Genomic DNA, 21,116 nt, shown 5'->3' with positions numbered 1-21,116 from the left:
GGGGCTAACACCTGTCTATGGGGGGGCTAACACCTGTCTATGGGGGGGCTAACACCTGTCTATGGGGGGGGCTAACACCTGTCTATGGGGAGGCTAACACCTGTCTATGGGGGGGCGTCAGGGGTTAACCGCGCAGACTGCCTGTCACAGCCGCATCTCTGGGATCCCCTCATCTGCTGCCTGAGTGATGAAATGTACGGAGTGGAACCGAGTCCCACAGAGCAGGAAGATCCCAGGTTCATTTCCGGGGCACCAAGGCCCCAGCTCGAGCTCGGGAATGGGAGAAATTGAAAATAAAACACATGCTTGTTAAAACTTCTGAAGTGCCGTAAAGAAAGCGGGTTTAATGTGGTTGTTGTGTGGCTGGACTGCACAGGGATTGGAGGAGCTGGGATCGTTCTCCTTAGAGCAGAGAAGGTTAAGAGGAGATTTAATAGAGGCGTTCAAATCATGAAGGTTAGTTAGGGAGAAAGTGTTTCCAGTGGCAGGAGGGTCGGTAACCAGAAGACACAGATTTAAGAGAATTGGCAAAAGAACCAGAGGGGAGATGAGGAGAGACTTGTGGTACGAGGGAATGGCGGAATATTTGGTTATATTTTCTCCCCTCTCTGCCTTTCCAGGCGATGGCGGTGAGAAGGATGGCAGTGCCCTGGGCAGCAAGTCGCTGAGACCGCAGGGCGCGCTGGAGGGCACGAGCGGAGGGCCAGTCGGTGACCCCCAGGCCACCACCCCCTCGACCCCTGACATCGAGAACGCGGAGATCAGCCCCATCCTCCCCTTCCTGTACCTGGGGAACGAGCGCGACGCCCAGGACCTGGCGAGGATGCACCAGCTGAACGTGGGCTACGTGATCAACGTCACCACGCACCTCCCGCTCTATCACGCACAGGCGGGCGCCGTGCGCTACAAGAGGTTGCCCGCCACCGACAACAGCAAGCAGAACCTCCGGCAGTACTTCGAGGAGGCCTTTGAGTTCATAGGTGAGTGCGGGAGGCGTCAGGCTGCATTTCCGCCTTGCCTCGCCACCCCCCCTCGTCACCGCTGTGTCCCGTCACGCTGTGTCCCGTCTCGCTGTGTCCTGTCACCGCTGTGTCCCGTCACGCTGTGTCCCGTCTCGCTGAGTCCGTCACACTGTGTCCCGTCTCGTTGTGTCCACTCAACGCTGTGTCCCGTCACGCTGTGTCCCGTCACACTGTGTCCTGTCACACTGTGTCCCGTCACACTGTGTCCCGTCACACTGTGTCCTGTCACACTGTGTCCCGTCACCACTGTGTCCCGTCACCGCTGTGTCCCATCACCGCTGTGTCCCGTCACGCTGTGTCCCGTCACACCTGTGTCCCGTCACACTGTGTCCCATCACCGCTGTGTCCCGTCACGCTGTGTCCCATCACACTGTGTCCTGTCACACTGTGTCCCGTCACACTGTGTCCTGTCACACTGTGTCCCGTCACCACTGTGTCCCATCACCGCTGTGTCCCATCACCGCTGTGTCCCGTCACCACTGTGTCCCGTCACCGCTGTGTCCCATCACCGCTGTGTCCTGTCACACTGTGTCCCGTCACCACTGTGTCCCGTCACCACTGTGTCCCATCACCGCTGTGTCCCATCACCGCTGTGTCCCGTCACCACTGTGTCCCGTCACCGCTGTGTCCCATCACCGCTGTGTCCTGTCACACTGTGTCCCGTCACCACTGTGTCCCGTCACCGCTGTGTCCCATCACCGCCGTGTCCCATCACCGCTGTGTCCTGTCACACTGTGTCCCGTCACCGCTGTGTCCCATCACCGCCGTGTCCCATCACCGCTGTGTCCTGTCACACTGTGTCCCGTCACCGCTGTGTCCCATCACCGCCGTGTCCTATCACCGCTGTGTCCTGTCACACTGTGTCCCGTCACTACTGTGTCCCGTCACCGCTGTGTCCCATCACCGCCGTGTCCCATCACCGCTGTGTCCTGTCACACTGTGTCCCGTCACCACTGTGTCCCGTCACCGCTGTGTCCCATCACCGCTGTGTCCCATCACCGCTGTGTCCTGTCACACTGTGTCCCGTCACCACTGTGTCCCGTCACCGCTGTGTCCCATCACCGCCGTGTCCCATCACCGCTGTGTCCTGTCACACTGTGTCCCGTCACCGCTGTGTCCCATCACCGCCGTGTCCTATCACCGCTGTGTCCTGTCACACTGTGTCCCGTCACCACTGTGTCCCGTCACCGCTGTGTCCCATCACCGCTGTGTCCCGTCACGCTGTGTCCTGTCACACTGTGTCCCGTCACCGCTGTGTCCCGTCACGCTGTGTCCTGTCACACTGTGTCCCGTCACCACTGTGTCCCGTCACCGTTGTGTCCCATCACCACTGTGTCCCGTCACCGTTGTGTCCCGTCTCGCTGTGTCCCGTCACCGCTGTGTCCCGTCACCGTTGTGTCCCATCACTCTGTGTCCCGTCACACTGTCCCGTCTCGCTGTGTCCCGTCTCGCTGTGTCCCGTCACACTGTGTCCCGTCACCGTTGTGTCCCATCACACTGTGTCCCGTCACACTGTCCCGTCACGCTGTGTCCCGTCACACTGTGTCCCGTCACACTGTGTCCCGTCACCGTTGTGTCCCATCACACTGTGTCCCGTCACACTGTCCCGTCACGCTGTGTCCCGTCACACTGTGTCCCGTCACACTGTGTCCCGTCACGCTGTGTCCCGTCACCGCTGTGTCCCGTCACGCTGTGTCCCATCACCGCTGTGTCCCGTCACGCTGTGTCCCGTCTCGCTGTGTCCCGTCACCGCTGTGTCCCGTCACGCTGTGTCCCATCACCGCTGTGTCCCGTCACGCTGTGTCCCGTCTCGCTGTGTCCCGTCACTGTGTCCCGTTAGCGCTGTGTCCCGTCACACTGTGTCCCGTCACACTGTCCCGTCACACTGTGTCCCGTCACACTGTGTCCTGTCACACTGTGTCCCGTCACACTGTCCCGTCACACTGTGTCCCGTCACACTGTCCCGTCACACTGTGTCCCGTCACTGCTGTGTCCTGTCACACTGTGTCCCGTCACACTGTGTCCCGTCACCGCTGTGTCCCGTCACACTGTGTCCCGTCACCGCTGTGTCCCGTCACGCTGAGTCCCGTCACGCTGTGTCCCGTCACACTGTGTCCCGTCACACTGTGTCCCGTCTCGCTGTGTCCCGTCACACTGTATCCCGTCACGCTGTGTCCGTAATGCTGTGTCCCGTCACACTGTGTCCCGTCACCGCTGTGTCCCGTCTCGCTGTGTCCCATCACCGCTGTGTCCCGTCACCGTTGTGTCCCGTCACACTGTGTCCCGTCACGGTGTCCCGTCACTGTGTCCCGTCTCGCTGTGTCCCGTCACACTGTCCCGTCACGCTGTGTCCCGTCACACTGTGTCCCGTCACACTGTGTCCCGTCACCACTGTGTCCCGTCACCGCTGTGTCCCATCACCGCCGTGTCCCATCACCGCTGTGTCCTGTCACACTGTGTCCCGTCACCGCTGTGTCCCATCACCGCTGTGTCCCATCACCGCTGTGTCCTGTCACACTGTGTCCCGTCACCACTGTGTCCCATCACTGCCGTGTCCCATCACCGCTGTGTCCTGTCACACTGTGTCCCGTCACCGCTGTGTCCCATCACCGCTGTGTCCTGTCACACTGTGTCCCGTCACCACTGTGTCCCGTCACCGCTGTGTCCCATCACCGCCGTGTCCCATCACCGCTGTGTCCTGTCACACTGTGTCCCGTCACCGCTGTGTCCCATCACCGCCGTGTCCCATCACCGCTGTGTCCTGTCACACTGTGTCCCGTCACCGCTGTGTCCCATCACCGCCGTGTCCTATCACCGCTGTGTCCTGTCACACTGTGTCCCGTCACTACTGTGTCCCGTCACCGCTGTGTCCCATCACCGCCGTGTCCCATCACCGCTGTGTCCTGTCACACTGTGTCCCGTCACCACTGTGTCCCGTCACCGCTGTGTCCCATCACCGCTGTGTCCCATCACCGCTGTGTCCTGTCACACTGTGTCCCGTCACCACTGTGTCCCGTCACCGCTGTGTCCCATCACCGCCGTGTCCCATCACCGCTGTGTCCTGTCACACTGTGTCCCGTCACCGCTGTGTCCCATCACCGCCGTGTCCTATCACCGCTGTGTCCTGTCACACTGTGTCCCGTCACCACTGTGTCCCGTCACCGCTGTGTCCCATCACCGCTGTGTCCCGTCACGCTGTGTCCTGTCACACTGTGTCCCGTCACCGCTGTGTCCCGTCACGCTGTGTCCTGTCACACTGTGTCCCGTCACCACTGTGTCCCGTCACCGTTGTGTCCCATCACCACTGTGTCCCGTCACCGTTGTGTCCCGTCTCGCTGTGTCCCGTCACCGCTGTGTCCCGTCACCGTTGTGTCCCATCACTCTGTGTCCCGTCACACTGTCCCGTCTCGCTGTGTCCCGTCTCGCTGTGTCCCGTCACACTGTGTCCCGTCACCGTTGTGTCCCATCACACTGTGTCCCGTCACACTGTCCCGTCACGCTGTGTCCCGTCACACTGTGTCCCGTCACACTGTGTCCCGTCACCGTTGTGTCCCATCACACTGTGTCCCGTCACACTGTCCCGTCACGCTGTGTCCCGTCACACTGTGTCCCGTCACACTGTGTCCCGTCACGCTGTGTCCCGTCACCGCTGTGTCCCGTCACGCTGTGTCCCATCACCGCTGTGTCCCGTCACGCTGTGTCCCGTCTCGCTGTGTCCCGTCACCGCTGTGTCCCGTCACGCTGTGTCCCATCACCGCTGTGTCCCGTCACGCTGTGTCCCGTCTCGCTGTGTCCCGTCACTGTGTCCCGTTAGCGCTGTGTCCCGTCACACTGTGTCCCGTCACACTGTCCCGTCACACTGTGTCCCGTCACACTGTGTCCTGTCACACTGTGTCCCGTCACACTGTCCCGTCACACTGTGTCCCGTCACACTGTCCCGTCACACTGTGTCCCGTCACTGCTGTGTCCTGTCACACTGTGTCCCGTCACACTGTGTCCCGTCACCGCTGTGTCCCGTCACACTGTGTCCCGTCACCGCTGTGTCCCGTCACGCTGAGTCCCGTCACGCTGTGTCCCGTCACACTGTGTCCCGTCACCGCTGTGTCCCGTCACACTGTGTCCCGTCTCGCTGTGTCCCGTCACACTGTATCCCGTCACGCTGTGTCCGTAATGCTGTGTCCCGTCACACTGTGTCCCGTCACCGCTGTGTCCCGTCTCGCTGTGTCCCGTCACCGCTGTGTCCCGTCACCGTTGTGTCCCGTCACACTGTGTCCCGTCACGGTGTCCCGTCACTGTGTCCCGTCTCGCTGTGTCCCGTCACACTGTCCCGTCACGCTGTGTCCCGTCACACTGTGTCCCGTCACACTGTGTCCCGTCACCACTGTGTCCCGTCACCGCTGTGTCCCATCACCGCCGTGTCCCATCACCGCTGTGTCCTGTCACACTGTGTCCCGTCACCGCTGTGTCCCATCACCGCTGTGTCCCATCACCGCTGTGTCCTGTCACACTGTGTCCCGTCACCACTGTGTCCCATCACTGCCGTGTCCCATCACCGCTGTGTCCTGTCACACTGTGTCCCGTCACCGCTGTGTCCCATCACCGCCGTGTCCCATCACCGCTGTGTCCTGTCACACTGTGTCCCGTCACCACTGTGTCCCGTCACCGCTGTGTCCCATCACCGCTGTGTCCCGTCACGCTGTGTCCCGTCTCGCTGTGTCCCGTCACACTGTGTCCCGTCACCGTTGTGTCCCATCACCGCCGTGTCCCATCACCGCTGTGTCCTGTCACACTGTGTCCCGTCACCGCTGTGCCCCATCACCGCCGTGTCCCATCACCGCTGTGTCCTGTCACACTGTGTCCCGTCACCACTGTGTCCCGTCACCGCTGTGTCCCATCACCGCTGTGTCCCGTCACGCTGTGTCCTGTCACACTGTGTCCCGTCACCACTGTGTCCCGTCACCGTTGTGTCCCATCACCACTGTGTCCCGTCACCGCTGTGTCCCATCACCGCTGTGTCCCATCACCGCTGTGTCCTGTCACACTGTGTCCCGTCACCGCTGTGTCCCGTCACGCTGTGTCCCGTCTCGCTGTGTCCCGTCACCGCTGTGTCCTGTCACCGTTGTGTCCCATCACCACTGTGTCCCGTCACACTGTGTCCCGTCACACTGTGTCCCGTCACCGCTGTGTCCCGTAACGCTGAGTCCCGTCACGCTGTGTCCCGTCACACTGTGTCCCGTCACCGCTGTGGCCCGTAACGCTGTGTCCCGTCACGCTGAGTCCCGTCATGCTGTGTCCCGTCTCGCTGTGTCCCGTCACCGCTGTGTCCCGTCACCGTTGTGTCCCATCACGCTGTGTCCCGTCACACTGTCCCGTCACACTGTGTCCCGTCACTGCTGTGTCCTGTCACACTGCGTCCCGTCACACTGTGTCCCGTCACTGCTGTGTCCTGTCACACTGTGTCCCGTCACACTGTGTCCCGTCACTGCTGTGTCCTGTCACACTGTGTCCCGTCACACTGTGTCCCGTCACTGCTGTGTCCTGTCACACTGTGTCCCGTCACACTGTGTCCCGTCACCGCTGTGTCCCGTAACGCTGTGTCCCGTCACACTGTGTCCCGTCACACTCTGTCCCATCACACTGTGTCCCATCACACTGTGTCCCGTCACACTGTCCCGTCACACTGTCCCGTCACACTGTGTCCCGTCACTGCTGTGTCCTGTCACACTGTGTCCCGTCACACTGTCCCGTCACACTGTGTCCCGTCACTGCTGTGTCCTGTCACACTGTGTCCCGTCACACTGTGTCCCGTCACCGCTGTGTCCCGTCTCGCTGTGTCCCGTCACCGCTGTGTCCCGTCACGCTGTGTCCCGTCACACTGTGTCCCGTCACCGCTGTGTCCCGTCACCGCTGTGTCCCGTCACGCTGAGTCCCGTCACGCTGTGTCCCGTCACCGCTGTGTCCCGTCACCGCTGTGTCCCGTCACGCTGTGTCCCATCACCACTGTGTCCCGTCACACTGTCCCGTCACACTGTGTCCCGTCACACTGTGTCCCGTCACCGCTGTGTCCCGTCTCGCTGTGTCCCGTCACACTGTGTCCCGTCACCGCTGTGTCCCGTCTCGCTGTGTCCCGTCTCGCTGTGTCCCGTCACCGCTGTGTCCCGTCACGCTGTGTCCCATCACCGCCGTGTCCCATCACCGCTGTGTCCTGTCACACTGTGTCCCGTCACCACTGTGTCCCGTCACCGCTGTGTCCCATCACCGCTGTGTCCCGTCACGCTGTGTCCCGTCTCGCTGTGTCCCGTCACACTGTGTCCCGTCACCGTTGTGTCCCATCACCGCCGTGTCCCATCACCGCTGTGTCCTGTCACACTGTGTCCCGTCACCGCTGTGCCCCATCACCGCCGTGCCCCATCACCGCCGTGTCCCATCACCGCTGTGTCCTGTCACACTGTGTCCCGTCACCACTGTGTCCCGTCACCGCTGTGTCCCATCACCGCTGTGTCCCGTCACGCTGTGTCCTGTCACACTGTGTCCCGTCACCACTGTGTCCCGTCACCGTTGTGTCCCATCACCACTGTGTCCCGTCACCGCTGTGTCCCATCACCGCTGTGTCCTGTCACACTGTGTCCCGTCACCGCTGTGTCCCGTCACGCTGTGTCCCGTCTCGCTGTGTCCCGTCACCGCTGTGTCCTGTCACCGTTGTGTCCCATCACCACTGTGTCCCGTCACACTGTCCCGTCACACTGTGTCCCGTCACACTGTGTCCCGTCACCGCTGTGTCCCGTAACGCTGAGTCCCGTCACGCTGTGTCCCGTCACACTGTGTCCCGTCACCGCTGTGGCCCGTAACGCTGTGTCCCGTCACGCTGAGTCCCGTCATGCTGTGTCCCGTCTCGCTGTGTCCCGTCACCGCTGTGTCCCGTCACCGTTGTGTCCCATCACGCTGTGTCCCGTCACCGTCTCGCTGTGTCCCGTCACCGCTGTGTCCCGTCACCGTTGTGTCCCATCACGCTGTGTCCCGTCACACTATCCCGTCACACTGTGTCCCGTCACTGCTGTGTCCTGTCACACTGCGTCCCGTCACACTGTGCACTGTACAAAAAGTGCAGGGGGATACTTAAAAAAGAAATTAGGAGATCAAGGAGGGGCCATGAAATAACACTGGCAAGCAAAATAAAGGAAAATCCGAAGATGTTTTATAAGTATATTAAGGGTAAGAGGATAACTAGGGAAAAAATAGGGCCCATTAGGGACAAAAGTGGCAATCTGTGTGTGGAGCCGGAAGATGTAGGAGGGGTTCTGAATGAATTTTTTGCGTCTGTTTTCACTATGGAGAAGGACGATGTAGACATAGAAATAGGGCGGGGGGACTGTGATATGCTCGAACATATTAACATCGAGCGGGGGGAGGTATTGGCGGTTTTAGCTGGCCTAAAAATGGATAAATCCCCAGGCCCGGATGAAATGTATCCCAGGCTGCTGTGTGAGGCAAAGGAGGAGATTGCGGGGGCTCTAACACATATATTCAGGACCTCTCTGGCCACAGGGGATGTGCCAGAGGACTGGAGAACCGCTAATGTAGTACCATTATTCAAGAAGGGTAGTAGGGAAAAACCGGGGAACTACAGGCCAGTGAGCCTAACATCAGTGGTAGGAAAATTATTGGAAAAAATCCTGAGGGACAAAATTTGTCTCCACTTGGAGAGGCAAGGATTAATCAGGGATAGTCAACATGGCTTTGTCAAGGGAAGATCATGTCTGACTAATTTGATTGAATTTTTTGAGGGGGTGACTAGGTGTGTGGATGAGGGTAACGCAGTGGATGTGGTATACATGGATTTCAGTAAGGCCTTCGATAAAGTCCCGCACAGGAGACTGGTCAAGAAGGTAAGAGCCCATGGAATCCAGGGTGCCTTGGCACATTGGATACAAAACTGGCTTAGTGGCAGAAGGCAGAGGGTGATGGTCGAAGGTTGTTTTTGTGACTGGAAGCCTGTGGCCAGTGGGGTACCACAGGGATCGGTGCTGGGTCCCTTGCTGTTTGTGGTCTACATTAATGACTTGGATATGAATGTAAAGGGTATGATCAGTAAGTTCGCGGATGATACAAAAATTGGTAGGGTGGTAAATAGCGAGGAGGGTAGCCTCAGTCTGCAGGACGATATAGATGGGTTGGTCAGATGGGCGGAACAGTGGCAAATGGAATTTAACCCGGAAAAGTGCGAGGTGATGCACTTTGGGGGGACTAACAAGGCAAAGGAATACACAATGAATGGAAAGACCCTAGGCAAGACGGAGGGTCAGAGGGATCTGGGTGTGCAAGTACACAGATCCCTGAAGGCGGCGGAACAGGTGGATAAGGTGGTAAAAAAGGCATATGGGATACTTGCCTTCATTAGCCGAGGCATTGAATATAAGAGCAAGGAGGTTATGATGGAGCTGTATAAAACACTGGTTAGGCCACAGCTGGAATATTGTGTGCAGTTCTGGTCGCCACACTACAGGAAGGATGTGATCGCGTTAGAGAGGGTGCAGAGGAGGTTCACCAGGATGTTACCAGGGCTGGAGCGCTTCAGCTATGAAGAGAGACTGGGCAGGTTGGGTTTGTTTTCCTTGGAGCTGAGGAGGCTGAGGGGGGACATGATTGAGGTGTACAAAATTATGAGGGGCATAGATAGGATGGATGCTGAGGAGCTTTTTCCCTTAGTAGAGGGGTCGATAACTAGGGGGCATAGATTCAAGGTAAAGGGCGGGAGGTTTAGAGGGGATTTGAGAAAGAACTTTTTCACCCAGAGGGTGGTTGGAGTCTGGAACTCACTGCCTGAAAGGGTTGTGGAGGCAGTAACCCTCACAACATTTAAGAAGCATTTGGATGTGCACTTGAAATGCCATAGCATACAAGGCTACGGGCCAAATGCTGGAATATGGGATTAGATTAGACAGGGCTTGATGGCCGGCGCGGACACGATGGGCCGAAGGGCCTCTATCCGTGCTGTATGACTCTATGACTCTATGACTGTGTCCCGTCACTGCTGTGTCCTGTCACACTGTGTCCCGTCACACTGTGTCCCGTCACTGCTGTGTCCTGTCACACTGTGTCCCGTCACACTGTGTCCCGTCACTGCTGTGTCCTGTCACACTGTGTCCCGTCACACTGTGTCCCCTCACCGCTGTGTCCCGTAACGCTGTGTCCCGTCACACTGTGTCCCGTCACACTCTGTCTCGTCACACTGTGTCCCATCACACTGTGTCCCGTCACACTGTCCCGTCACACTGTCCCGTCACACTGTGTCCCATCACTGCTGTGTCCTGTCACACTGTGTCCCGTCACACTGTCCCGTCACACTGTGTCCCGTCACTGCTGTGTCCTGTCACACTGTGTCCCGTCACACTGTGTCCCGTCACCGCTGTGTCCCGTCTCGCTGTGTCCCGTCACCGCTGTGTCCCGTCACGCTGTGTCCCGTCACCGCTGTGTCCCGTCACCGCTGTGTCCCGTCACGCTGAGTCCCGTCACGCTGTGTCCCGTCACCGCTGTGTCCCGTCACGCTGTGTCCCATCACCACTGTGTCCCGTCACACTGTCCCGTCACACTGTGTCCCGTCACACTGTGTCCCGTCACCGCTGTGTCCCGTCTCGCTGTGTCCCGTCACACTGTGTCCCGTCACCGCTGTGTCCCGTCTCGCTGTGTCCCGTCTCGCTGTGTCCCGTCACCGCTGTGTCCCGTCTCACTGTGTCCCGTCACCGCTGTGTCCCGTCACCGTTGTGTCCCATCACACTGTGTCCCGTCACCGCTGTGTCCCGTCACCGTTGTGTCCCATCACACTGTGTCCCGTCACCACTGTGTCCCGTCACCGTTGTGTCCCGTCTCACTGTGTCCCGTCACCACTGTGTCCCGTCACCGTTGTGTCCCGTCTCGCTGTGTCCCGTCACCGCTGTGTCCCGTCTCGCTGTGTCCCGTCACCGCTGTGTCCCGTCACCGTTGTGTCCCATCACACTGTGTCCCGTCACCGCTGTGTCCCGTCACCGTTGTGTCCCATCACACTGTGTCCCGTCACCACTGTGTCCCGTCACCGTTGTGTCCCGTCTCACTGTGTCCCGTCACCACTGTGCCCCGTCACCGTTGTGTCCCATCACACTGTGTCCCGTCACCACTGTGTCCCGTCACCGTTGTGTCCCGTCTCACTGTGTCCCGTCACCACTGTGTCCCGTCACCGTTGTGTCCCGTCTCGCTGTGTCCCGTCACCGCTGTGTCCCGTCTCGCTGTGTCCCGTCTCGCTGTGTCCCGTCACCGTTGTGTCCCATCACTCTGTGTCCCGTCACACTGTCCCGTCTCGCTGTGTCCCGTCACCGTTGTGTCCCATCACACTGTGTCCCGTCACGCTGTGTCCCGTCACACTGTGTCCCGTCACACTGTGTCCCGTCACCGTTGTGTCCCATCACACTGTGTCCCGTCACACTGTCCCGTCACGCTGTGTCCTGTCACACTGTGTCCCGTCACACTGTGTCCCGTCACGCTGTGTCCCATCACCGCTGTGTCCCGTCACGCTGTGTCCCATCACCGCTGTGTCCCGTCACGCTGTGTCCCGTCTCGCTGTGTCCCGTCACCGCTGTGTCCCGTCACGCTGTGTCCCATCACCGCTGTGTCCCGTCACGCTGTGTCCCGTCTCGCTGTGTCCCGTCACTGTGTCCCGTTAGCGCTGTGTCCCGTCACTGCTGTGTCCCGTCACTGCTGTGTCCCGTCACACTGTGTCCCGTCACACTGTCCCGTCACACTGTGTCCCATCACACTGTGTCCTGTCACACTGTGTCCCGTCACACTGTCCCGTCACACTGTGTCCCGTCACACTGTCCCGTCACACTGTGTCCCGTCACTGCTGTGTCCTGTCACACTGTGTCCCGTCACACTGTGTCCCGTCACCGCTGTGTCCCGTCACACTGTGACCCGTCACCGCTGTGTCCCGTCACGCTGAGTCCCGTCACGCTGTGTCCCGTCACACTGTGTCCCGTCACCGCTGTGTCCCGTCTCGCTGTGTCCCGTCACTCTGTATCCCGTCACGCTGTGTCCGTAATGCTGTGTCCCGTCACACTGTGTCCCATCACCACTGTGTCCCGTCACCGCTGTGTCCCGTCTCGCTGTGTCCCGTCACCGTTGTGTCCCGTCACACTGTGTTCCGTCACGCTGTGTACCGTCACGCTGTGTCCCGTCACTGTGTCCCGTCTCGCTGTGTCCCGCCACACTGTCCCGTCACGCTGTGTCCCGTCACACTGTGTCCCATCACACTGTGTCCCGTCACGCTGTGTCCCGTCTCGCTGTGTCCCGTCACCGCTGTGTCCCGTCACGCTGTGTCCCATCACCGCTTTGTCCCGTCACGCTGTGTCCCGTCTCGCTGTGTCCCGTCACTGTGTCCCGTTAGCGCTGTGTCCCGTCTCGCTGTGTCCCGTCACTGCTGTGTCCCGTCACTGCTGTGTCCCGTCACTGCTGTGTCCTGTCACACTGTGTCCCGTCACAATGTGTCCCGTCACTGCTGTGTCCCGTCACACTGTGTCCCGTCACCGCTGTGTCCCGTAACGCTGTGTCCCGTCACGCTGTGTCCGTCACGCTGAGTCCCGTCACGCTGTGTCCCGTCACACTGTGTCCCGTCACCGCTGTGTCCCATCACACTGTGTCCCGTCACGCTGTGTCCCGTCACACTGTGTCCCGTCACGCTGTGTCCCGTCACACTGTGTCCCGTCACACTGTGTCCTGTCACACTGTCCCGTCACACTGTGTCCCGTCACACTGTGTCCCATCACACTGTGTCCCATCACACTGTCCCGTCACACTGTGTCCTGTCACACTGTCCCATCACACTGTGTCCCGTCACTGCTGTGTCCTGTCACACTGTGTCCCGTCACACTGTGTCCCATCACTGCTGTGTCCTGTCACACTGTGTCCTGTCACACTGTGTCCCGTCACACTGTGTCCCGTCACTGTGTCCCGTTAGCGCTGTGTCCTGTCACACTGTCCCGTCACACTGTGTCCCGTCACTGCTGTGTTCTGTCACACTGTGTCCCGTCATGCTGTGTCCCGTCACACTGTGTCCCGTCACCGCTGTGTCCCGTCACTGCTGTGTCCCGTCACACTGTGTCCCGTCACCGCTGTGTCCCGTCACACTGTGTCCCGTCACCGCTGTGTCCCGTCACACTGTGTCCCGTCACCGCTGTGTCCCGTCACACTGTGTCCCGTCACCGCTGTGTCCCGTCACACTATGTCCCGTCACCGCTGTGTCCCGTAACGCTGTGTCCCGTCACGCTGTGTCCGTCACGCTGAGTCCCGTCACGCTGTGTCCCGTCACACTGTGTCCCGTCACCGCTGTGTCCCGTCACATTGTGTCCCGTCACGCTGTGTCCCGTCACACTGTGTCCCGTCACGCTGTGTCCCGTCACACTGTGTCCCGTCACACTGTGTCCTGTCACACTGTCCCGTCACACTGTGTCCCGTCACACTGTGTCCCATCACACTGTGTCCCGTCACACTGTCCCGTCACACTGTGTCCTGTCACACTGTCTCGTCACACTGTGTCCCGTCACTGCTGTGTCCTGTCACACTGTGTCCCGTCACACTGTGTCCCGTCACTGCTGTGTCCTGTCACACTGTGTCCTGTCACACTGTGTCCCGTCACACTGTGTCCCGTCACTGTGTCCCGTTAGCGCTGTGTCCTGTCACACTGTCCCGTCACACTGTGTCCCGTCACTGCTGTGTCCTGTCACACTGTGTCCCGTCACGCTGTGTCCCGTCACACTGTGTCCCGTCACCGCTGTGTCCCGTCACCGCTGTGTCCCGTCACACTGTGTCCCGTCACCGCTGTGTCCCGTAACGCTGTGTCCCGTCACGCTGAGTCCCGTCACTGCTGTGTCCCGTCACGCTGTGTCCCGTCACCGCTGTGTCCCGTCGCACTGAGTCCCATCACCGCTGTGTCCCGTCACGCTGTGTCCCGTCACGCTGTGTCCCGTCACCGCTGTGTCCCGTCACGCTGTGTCCCGTCACGCTATGTCCCGTCACCGCTGTGTCCCGTCACGCTGTGTCCCGTAACGCTGTGTCCCGTCACTGCTGTGTCCCGTCACGCTGTGTCCCGTCACACTGTGTCCCGTCACCGCTGTGTCCCGTCACTGTGTCCCGTTAGTGCTGTGTCCCGTCACACTGTATCCCGTCACGCTGTGTCCGTAATGCTGTGTCCCGTCACACTGTGTCCCGTCACGCTGTGTCCCGTCACACTGTGTCCCGTCACACTGTGTCCCGTCACCGCTGTATCCCGTCACACTGTATCCCGTCACGCTGTGTCCGTAATGCTGTGTCCCGTCACACTGTGTCCCGTCACTGTGTCCCGTTAGCGCTGTGTCCCGTCACACTGTATCCCGTCACGCTGTGTCCGTAATGCTGTGTCCCGTCACACTGTGTCCCGTCACACTGTGTCCCGTCACCGCTGTGTCCCGTAAAGCTGTGTCCCGTCATGCTGAGTCCCGTCACACTGTGTCCCGTCACACTGTGTCCCGTCACGCTGTGGGTGAGGGTCAGAGCAGGTGCGGCGGTGATTCACTTCCCCCCCGCCCCCCATGGTCGAATAGCCTGCCCACGCTCACTGTCTGGGCCGTTCGGGTGAGGTCCCGGTGCTTATGGAATCCATAGCCCATGACAGTGGCGCCTTCAGGGGACGGTGGGGATCGAGGGGCGGGGGGGGGGCCGGGAATTGGAAAGACGGAGAAAATTGTCAGAATCGTCAAGCCGGCCTTCGGGATGAGATATTAAACCGAGGCCCCGTCTGCCCCCTCAGGTGGATGTAAAAGATCCCACGGCCACTCTTGGAAGAAGAGCAGGGGGAGTTCTCCCCGGTGTCCTGGGGCCAATATTTATCCCTCAACCAACATCACTGAAACAGATGATCCGGTCAATTATCACATCGCTGTTTGTGGGAGCTTGCTGTGCGCAAATTGGCCGCCACGTTTCCGACGTTACAACTAAAGTACGTCATTGTCTGTGAAACGCTTTGGGACGTCCCGAGGGTGTGAAAGGCGCGATAGAAATGCACGGGTCTTCCTCGATGCAGTTGTGACTCTGGCCTCTTGCTGTTCTTTTTCTCAGAGGAAGCTCAGCAGTTGGGGAAGGGGGTGCTGGTCCACTGCCAGGCGGGGGTCTCTCGCTCAGCCACCCTGGTCATCGCCTACCTGATGAAGCACACGCACATGACCATGACCGACGCCTACAAGTACGTGAAGGGCAAGCGTCCCGTCATCTCCCCCAACCTGAACTTCATGGGCCAGCTGCTGGAGTTCGAAATGGACCTCAACAAGGGGCTCACGCCCCGCATCCTCACCCCGAAGCTCACCGGGCTGGAGACCGAGGTGTAGGGCACCCCCCGCCCCGCCCAAACTCCGGGACCGAGCATCAAAGCCAGAGAGGAGCGGGGTTGGGGAGGAACCTAACCCAGGCCCCAACCGGGGACCAAACTCTGGACCCTGAACAACTCTCTTATTCCGACCTGGATAAGCGCCGGCCACCATCTTAGAAGGAAACCATTCTGCGTCTCCCGCTGGGACTGTCAAGCGCACCGACAGAAACCCGAAACCCAGCGAGAATTATTTAGCTAAACTCAGGACCGAGGAGGGATCACCGCCGGGGTTTGGCAGGTTGGGACCTCCAGCACCTGACACATCAATTCCTGTTTGTGCATGTCGGGACCCTTTAACACTGTGAGGGAGGGGGGGGGTGGGGAGGGAGGAGGGGAGGGTAGAGCGGGGATGAGGGGAGGGGCTCTTCACATGAGACACTTACTGTGAAAACTGGTCAAACGGGACAGATTTCTTCCCATGTTAGGTGAACGCCTCTATTTTTCTCCTGGTCTCTGGCCCATTACAACGAGTGCGATTTGAGATTTATTTATTTACCCGAACCCCCGGAGTCTTCCTGTGTCTCGCCCGCCCAATGTGACTGGAGCCCTGACCCCCTCCCCCCCATTGCCTCTTCCTCCGCACTGCCACTCCCCCACCTCCCCCCCATTGCTGGGAATTGCCCCCTCCCCTGATTGAAATGGAGCTGGGCTCTCTCTCCCTCCAATACACACACACTAGACCCCAGCGTGGACCAATGGGGGCAACGGGACCCCCCATCAATGGGGGAATGGGACCCCCCATCAATGGGAGAATGGGACCCCCCATCAATGGGGGAATGGGACCCCCGCCAATGGGGGAATGGGACCCACCGCCAATGGGGGAATGGGACCCCACCAATGGGGCAATGGGACCCCCCATCAATGGGGGAATGGGACCCCGCCAATGGGGGAATGGGACCCACCGCCAATGGGGGAATGGGACCCCACCAATGGGGCAATGGGACCCCCCATCAATGGGGGAATGGGACCCCGCCAATGGGGGAATGGGGCCCACCGCCAATGGGGGAATGGGACCCCACCAATGGGGCAATGGGACCCCCCATCAATGGGGGAATGGGACCCCCGCCAATGGGGGAATGGGACCCCTGCCAATGGAGGAATGGGACCCCGCCAATGGGGGAATGGGACCCACCGCCAATGGGGGAATGGGACCCCACCAATGGGGCAATGGGACCCCCCATCAATGGGGGAATGGGACCCCCGCCAATGGGGGAATGGGACCCCCCATCAATGGGGGAATGGGACCCCCGCCAATGGGGGAATGGGACCCCCCATCAATGGGGGAATGGGACCCCCGCCAATGGGGGAATGGGACCCCCGCCAATGGGGGAATGGGACCCACCAATGGGGCAATGGGACCCCCCATCAATTGGGGAATGGGACCCCCGCCAATGGGGGAATGGGACCCCCCATCAATGGGGGAATGGGACCCCCGCCAATGGGGGAATGGGACCCCCCATCAATGGGGGAATGGGACCCCCGGCAATGGGGGAATGGGACCCCCATCAATGGGGGAATGGGACCCCCGCCAATGGGGGCAACGGGACCCCGTCAATGGGGGCAACGGGACCCCGCCAATGGAGGAATGGGACCCCCATCAATGGGGGAATGGGACCCCCGCCAATGGGGGAATGGGACCCCCATCAATGGGGGAATGGGACCCCCGCCAATGGGGGAATGGGACCCCCGCCAATGGGGGCAACGGGACCCCGCCAATGGGGGAATGGGACCCCCCATCAATGGGGGAATGGGACCCCCGCCAGTGGGGCAATGGGACCCCCACCAATGGGGGAATGGGACCCCCCGCCAATGGGGGAATGGGATCCCCACCAATGGGGCAATGGGACCCCCGCCAATGGGGGAATGGGACCCCCACCAATGGGTGAATGTGACCCCGCGAATGGGGCAATGGGACCCCGCCAATGGGGGAATGGGACCCTGCCAATGGGGCAATGGGACCCCCACCAATGGGGGAATGTGACCCCCGCCAATGGGGGAATGTGACCCCCACCAATGGGGGAATGTGACCCCGCCAATGGGGGAATGTGACCCTGCCAATGGGGCAATGGGACCCCCACCAATGGGGGAATGTGACCCCCGCCAATGGGGCAATGGGACCCCGCCAATGGGGGAATGGGACCTCCGCCAATGGGGCAATGGGACCCCGCCAATGGGGGAATGGGACCTCCGCCAATGGGGCAATGGGACCCCCGCCAATGGGGGAATGGGACCCCGCCAATGGGGAATTGGGACCCCCCATCAATGGGGGAATGTGACCCCCGCCAATGGGGGAATGGGACCCCGCCAATGGGGGAATGGGACCCCGCCAATGGGGCAATGGGACCCCCCATCAATGGGGCAATGGGACCCCCGCCAATGGGGGAATGTGACCCCCCGCCAATGGGGCAATGGGACCCCGCCAATGGGGGAATGTGACCCCCATCAATGGGGGAATGTGACCCCCGCCAATGGGGGAATGTGACCCCCGCCAATGGGGCAATGGGACCCCCGCCAATGGGGGAATGTGACCCCCGCCAATGGGGGAATGTGACCCCGCCAATGGGGGAATGTGACCCCGCCAATGGGGGAATGTGACCCCCGCCAATGGGGGAATGTGACCCCACCAATGGGGGAATGGGACCCCGCCAATGGGGGAATGGGACCCCGCCAATGGGGGAATGTGACCCCCGCCAATGGGGGAATGTGACCCCACCAATGGGGGAATGGGACCCCGCCAATGGGGGAATGTGACCCCGCCAATGGGGCAATGGGACCCCCGCCAATGGGGCAATGGGACCCCGCCAATGGGGGAATGTGACCCCGCCAATGGGGGAATGTGACCCCCACCAATGGGGGAATGTGACCCCCACCAATGGGGGAATGGGACCCCCGCCAATGGGGGAATGTGACCCCGCCAATGGGGCAATGGGACCCCGCCAATGGGGGAATGTGACCCCGCCAATGGGGCAATGGGACCCCGCCAATGGGGGAATGGGACCCCCACCAATGGGGGAATGGGACCCCGCCAATGGGGGAATGTGACCCCGCCAATGGGGCAATGGGACCCCGCCAATGGGGGAATGGGACCTCCGCCAATTCCTGGCGACACTCATTGCCGCGGAGTGATGGAAACGGGCTCCCCCTCCTGCACCTCGCGCCCATCATTCTGTGCCCAGCCCAGGGCAGCGCATTCGCCAGGGAGAGGGGGCAGTTGGGTCCATGCATCTTGCAAGCGTTACAATAAAATCCTCACCAGATCCAGTTGATTTTTCGTTCTACACCGAGCTTCCTGTGAACAGACGCACTCTCGACCTCCCGCTCGATATCGGACTGGAGTGGAGAATCAGGCGTGCGCGAGAGATTGGGTCATTGAGTGGGTGAACTGGAATATTCCCTGCCCACGAGGGTGAGGTTCCTTTAACCGCGATTTAACCTCTGGATTCACCTCGACAGCCTCCTGTTTCTACCCAGTATTGCTGCATCTCCTGTTACCGTAACCAGGACACTCACGGGATTCCATGCACCAGAGCCCAATGGAGAGAGTGAGTTGTCCGCAATCAGTCTCCGATCCCTGGCTGTAAGGGTCTGACATGGAATGGGAATGGGCAGTGCCACATGGGCAGGTGGCAGTGTAGAGAGAGCTTTACTCTGTATCTAACCCGTGCTGTACCTGCCCTGGGAGTGTTTGATGGGACAGTGTAGAGGGAGCTTTACTCTGTATCTACCCTGTGCTGTACCTTCCCTGGGAGTGTTTGATGGGACAGTGTAGAGGGAGCTTTACTCTGTATCTAACCCGTGCTGTACCTGCCCTGGGAGTGTTTGATGGGACAGTGTAGAGGGAGCTTTACTCTGTATCTAACCCGTGCTGTACCTGCCCTGGGAGTGTTTGACGGGACAGTGTAGAAGGAGCTTTACTCTGTATCTAACCCGTGCTGTACCTGCCCTGGGAGTGTTTGATGGGACAGTGTAGAGGGAGCTTTACTCTGTATCTAACCCGTGCTGTACCTGCCCTGGGAGTGTTTGATGGGACAGTGTAGAGAGAGCTTTACTCTGTATCTAACCTGTGCTGTACCTGCCCTGGGAGTGTTTGATAGGATAGTGTAGAGAGAGCTTTACTCTGTATCTAACCCGTGCTGTACCTGCCCTGGGAGTGTTTGATAGGACAGTGTAGAGGGAGCTTTACTCTGTATCTAACCCGTGCTGTACCTGTCCTGGGAGTGTTTGATGGGACAGTGTAGAGGGAGCTTTACTCTGTATCTAACCCCGTGCTGTACCTGTCCTGGGAGTGTTTGATGGGACAGTGTAGAGGGAGCTTTACTCTGTATCTAACCCGTGCTGTACCTGCCCTGGGAGTGTTTGATGGGACAGTGTAGAGGGAGCTTTACTCTGTATCTAACCCGTGCTGTCCCTGCCCTGGGAGTGTTTGACGGGACAGTGTAGAGGGAGCTTTACTCTGTATCTAACCCGTGCTGTACTTGCCCTGGGAGTGTTTGACAGGACAGTGTAGAGAGAGCTTTACTCTGTATCTAACCCGTGCTGTACCTGCCCTGGGAGTGTTTGATGGGACAGTGTAGAGGGAGCTTTACTCTGTATCTAACCCCGTGCTGTACCTGTCCTGGGAGTGTTTGATGGGACAGTGCAGAGGGAGCTTTACTCTGTATCTAACCCCGTGCTGTACCTGTCCTGGGAGTGTTTGATGGGACAGTGTAGAGGGAGCTTTACTCTGTATCTAACCCGTGCTGTACCTGCCCTGGGAGTGTTTGACGGGACAGTGTAGAGGGAGCTTTACTCTGTATCTAACCCGTGCTGTACCTGCCCTGGGAGTGTTTGATGGGACAGTGTAGAGGGAGCTTTACTCTGTATCTAACCCGTGCTGTACCTGCCCTGGGAGTGTTTGATGGGACAGTGTAGAGGGAGCTTTACTCTGTATCTAACCCCGTGCTGTACCTGCCCTGGGAGTGTTTGATGGGACAGTGTAGAGGGAGCTTTACTCTGTATCTAACCTGTGCTGTACCTGCCCTGGGAGTGTTTGACGGGACAGTGTAGAGGGAGCTTTACTCTGTATCTAACCCGTGCTGTACCTGCCCTGGGAGTGTTTGACGGGACAGTGTAGAGGGAGCTTTACTCTGTATCTAACCCGTGCTGTACCTGCCCTGGGAGTGTTTGATGGGACAGTGTAGAGGGAGCTTTACTCTGTATCTAACCCGTGCTGTACCTGCCCTGGGAGTGTTTGACGGGACAGTGTAGAGGGAGCTTTACTCTGTATCTAACCTGTGCTGTACCTGCCCTGGGAGTGTTTGACGGGACAGTGTAGAGGGAGCTTTACTCTGTATCTAACCCGTGCTGTACCTGCCCTGGGAGTGTTTGATGGGACAGTGTAGAGGGAGCTTTACTCTGTATCTAACCCGTGCTGTACCTGCCCTGGGAGTGTTTGATGGAACAGTGTAGAGGGAGCTTTACTCTGTATCTAACCCGTGCTGTACCTGCCCTGGGAGTGTTTGATGGGACCGTGTACAGGGAGCTTTACTCTGTATCTAACCCGTGCTGTACCTGCCCTGGGAGTGTTTGATGGGACAGTGTAGAGGGAGCTTTACTCTGTATCTAACCCGTGCTGTACCTGCCCTGGGAGTGTTTGATGAGACAGTGTAGAGGGAGCTTTACTCTGTATC

At 59.6% G+C, this 21,116-nt stretch overlaps 1 protein-coding gene across 1 annotated transcript; it reads left to right on the top strand.

Annotated features, from left to right (window-relative positions):
* The first annotated feature begins 558 nt into the window (after window positions 1-558).
* LOC147093025 (dual specificity protein phosphatase 10-like) lies at window positions 559-15,739 on the top strand. Its single transcript, XM_085975773.1, has 2 exons — window positions 559-980; window positions 15,141-15,739. The coding sequence occupies exons 1-2, from the start codon at window positions 575-577 to the stop codon at window positions 15,404-15,406; spliced, it is 672 nt and encodes a 223-aa protein (XP_085831899.1). The 5' UTR covers window positions 559-574; the 3' UTR covers window positions 15,407-15,739.
* Window positions 15,740-21,116: the final 5,377 nt, after the last annotated feature.

This window comes from Somniosus microcephalus, unplaced genomic scaffold (genome assembly GCF_052327205.1).
Source record: "Somniosus microcephalus isolate GS21.2 unplaced genomic scaffold, FLI_Smic_1.0 unresolved_chr2, whole genome shotgun sequence".
NCBI lineage: Eukaryota > Metazoa > Chordata > Chondrichthyes > Squaliformes > Somniosidae > Somniosus > Somniosus microcephalus.
The sequence above is the reverse complement of the archived record's forward strand: the minus strand, read 5'-3'. Positions and strand labels throughout refer to the sequence as shown.

Bases quoted from the DNA above. Each gene is read 5' to 3' on its own strand.
- LOC147093025 (XM_085975773.1), top strand. From the start codon at position 575: ATGGCGGAATATTTGGTTATATTTTCTCCCCTCTCTGCCTTTCCAGGC. The intron at 981-15,140 runs GTGAGTGCGGGA...TCTTTTTCTCAG, and splicing joins GGAGGCCTTTGAGTTCATAG to AGGAAGCTCAGCAGTTGGGG.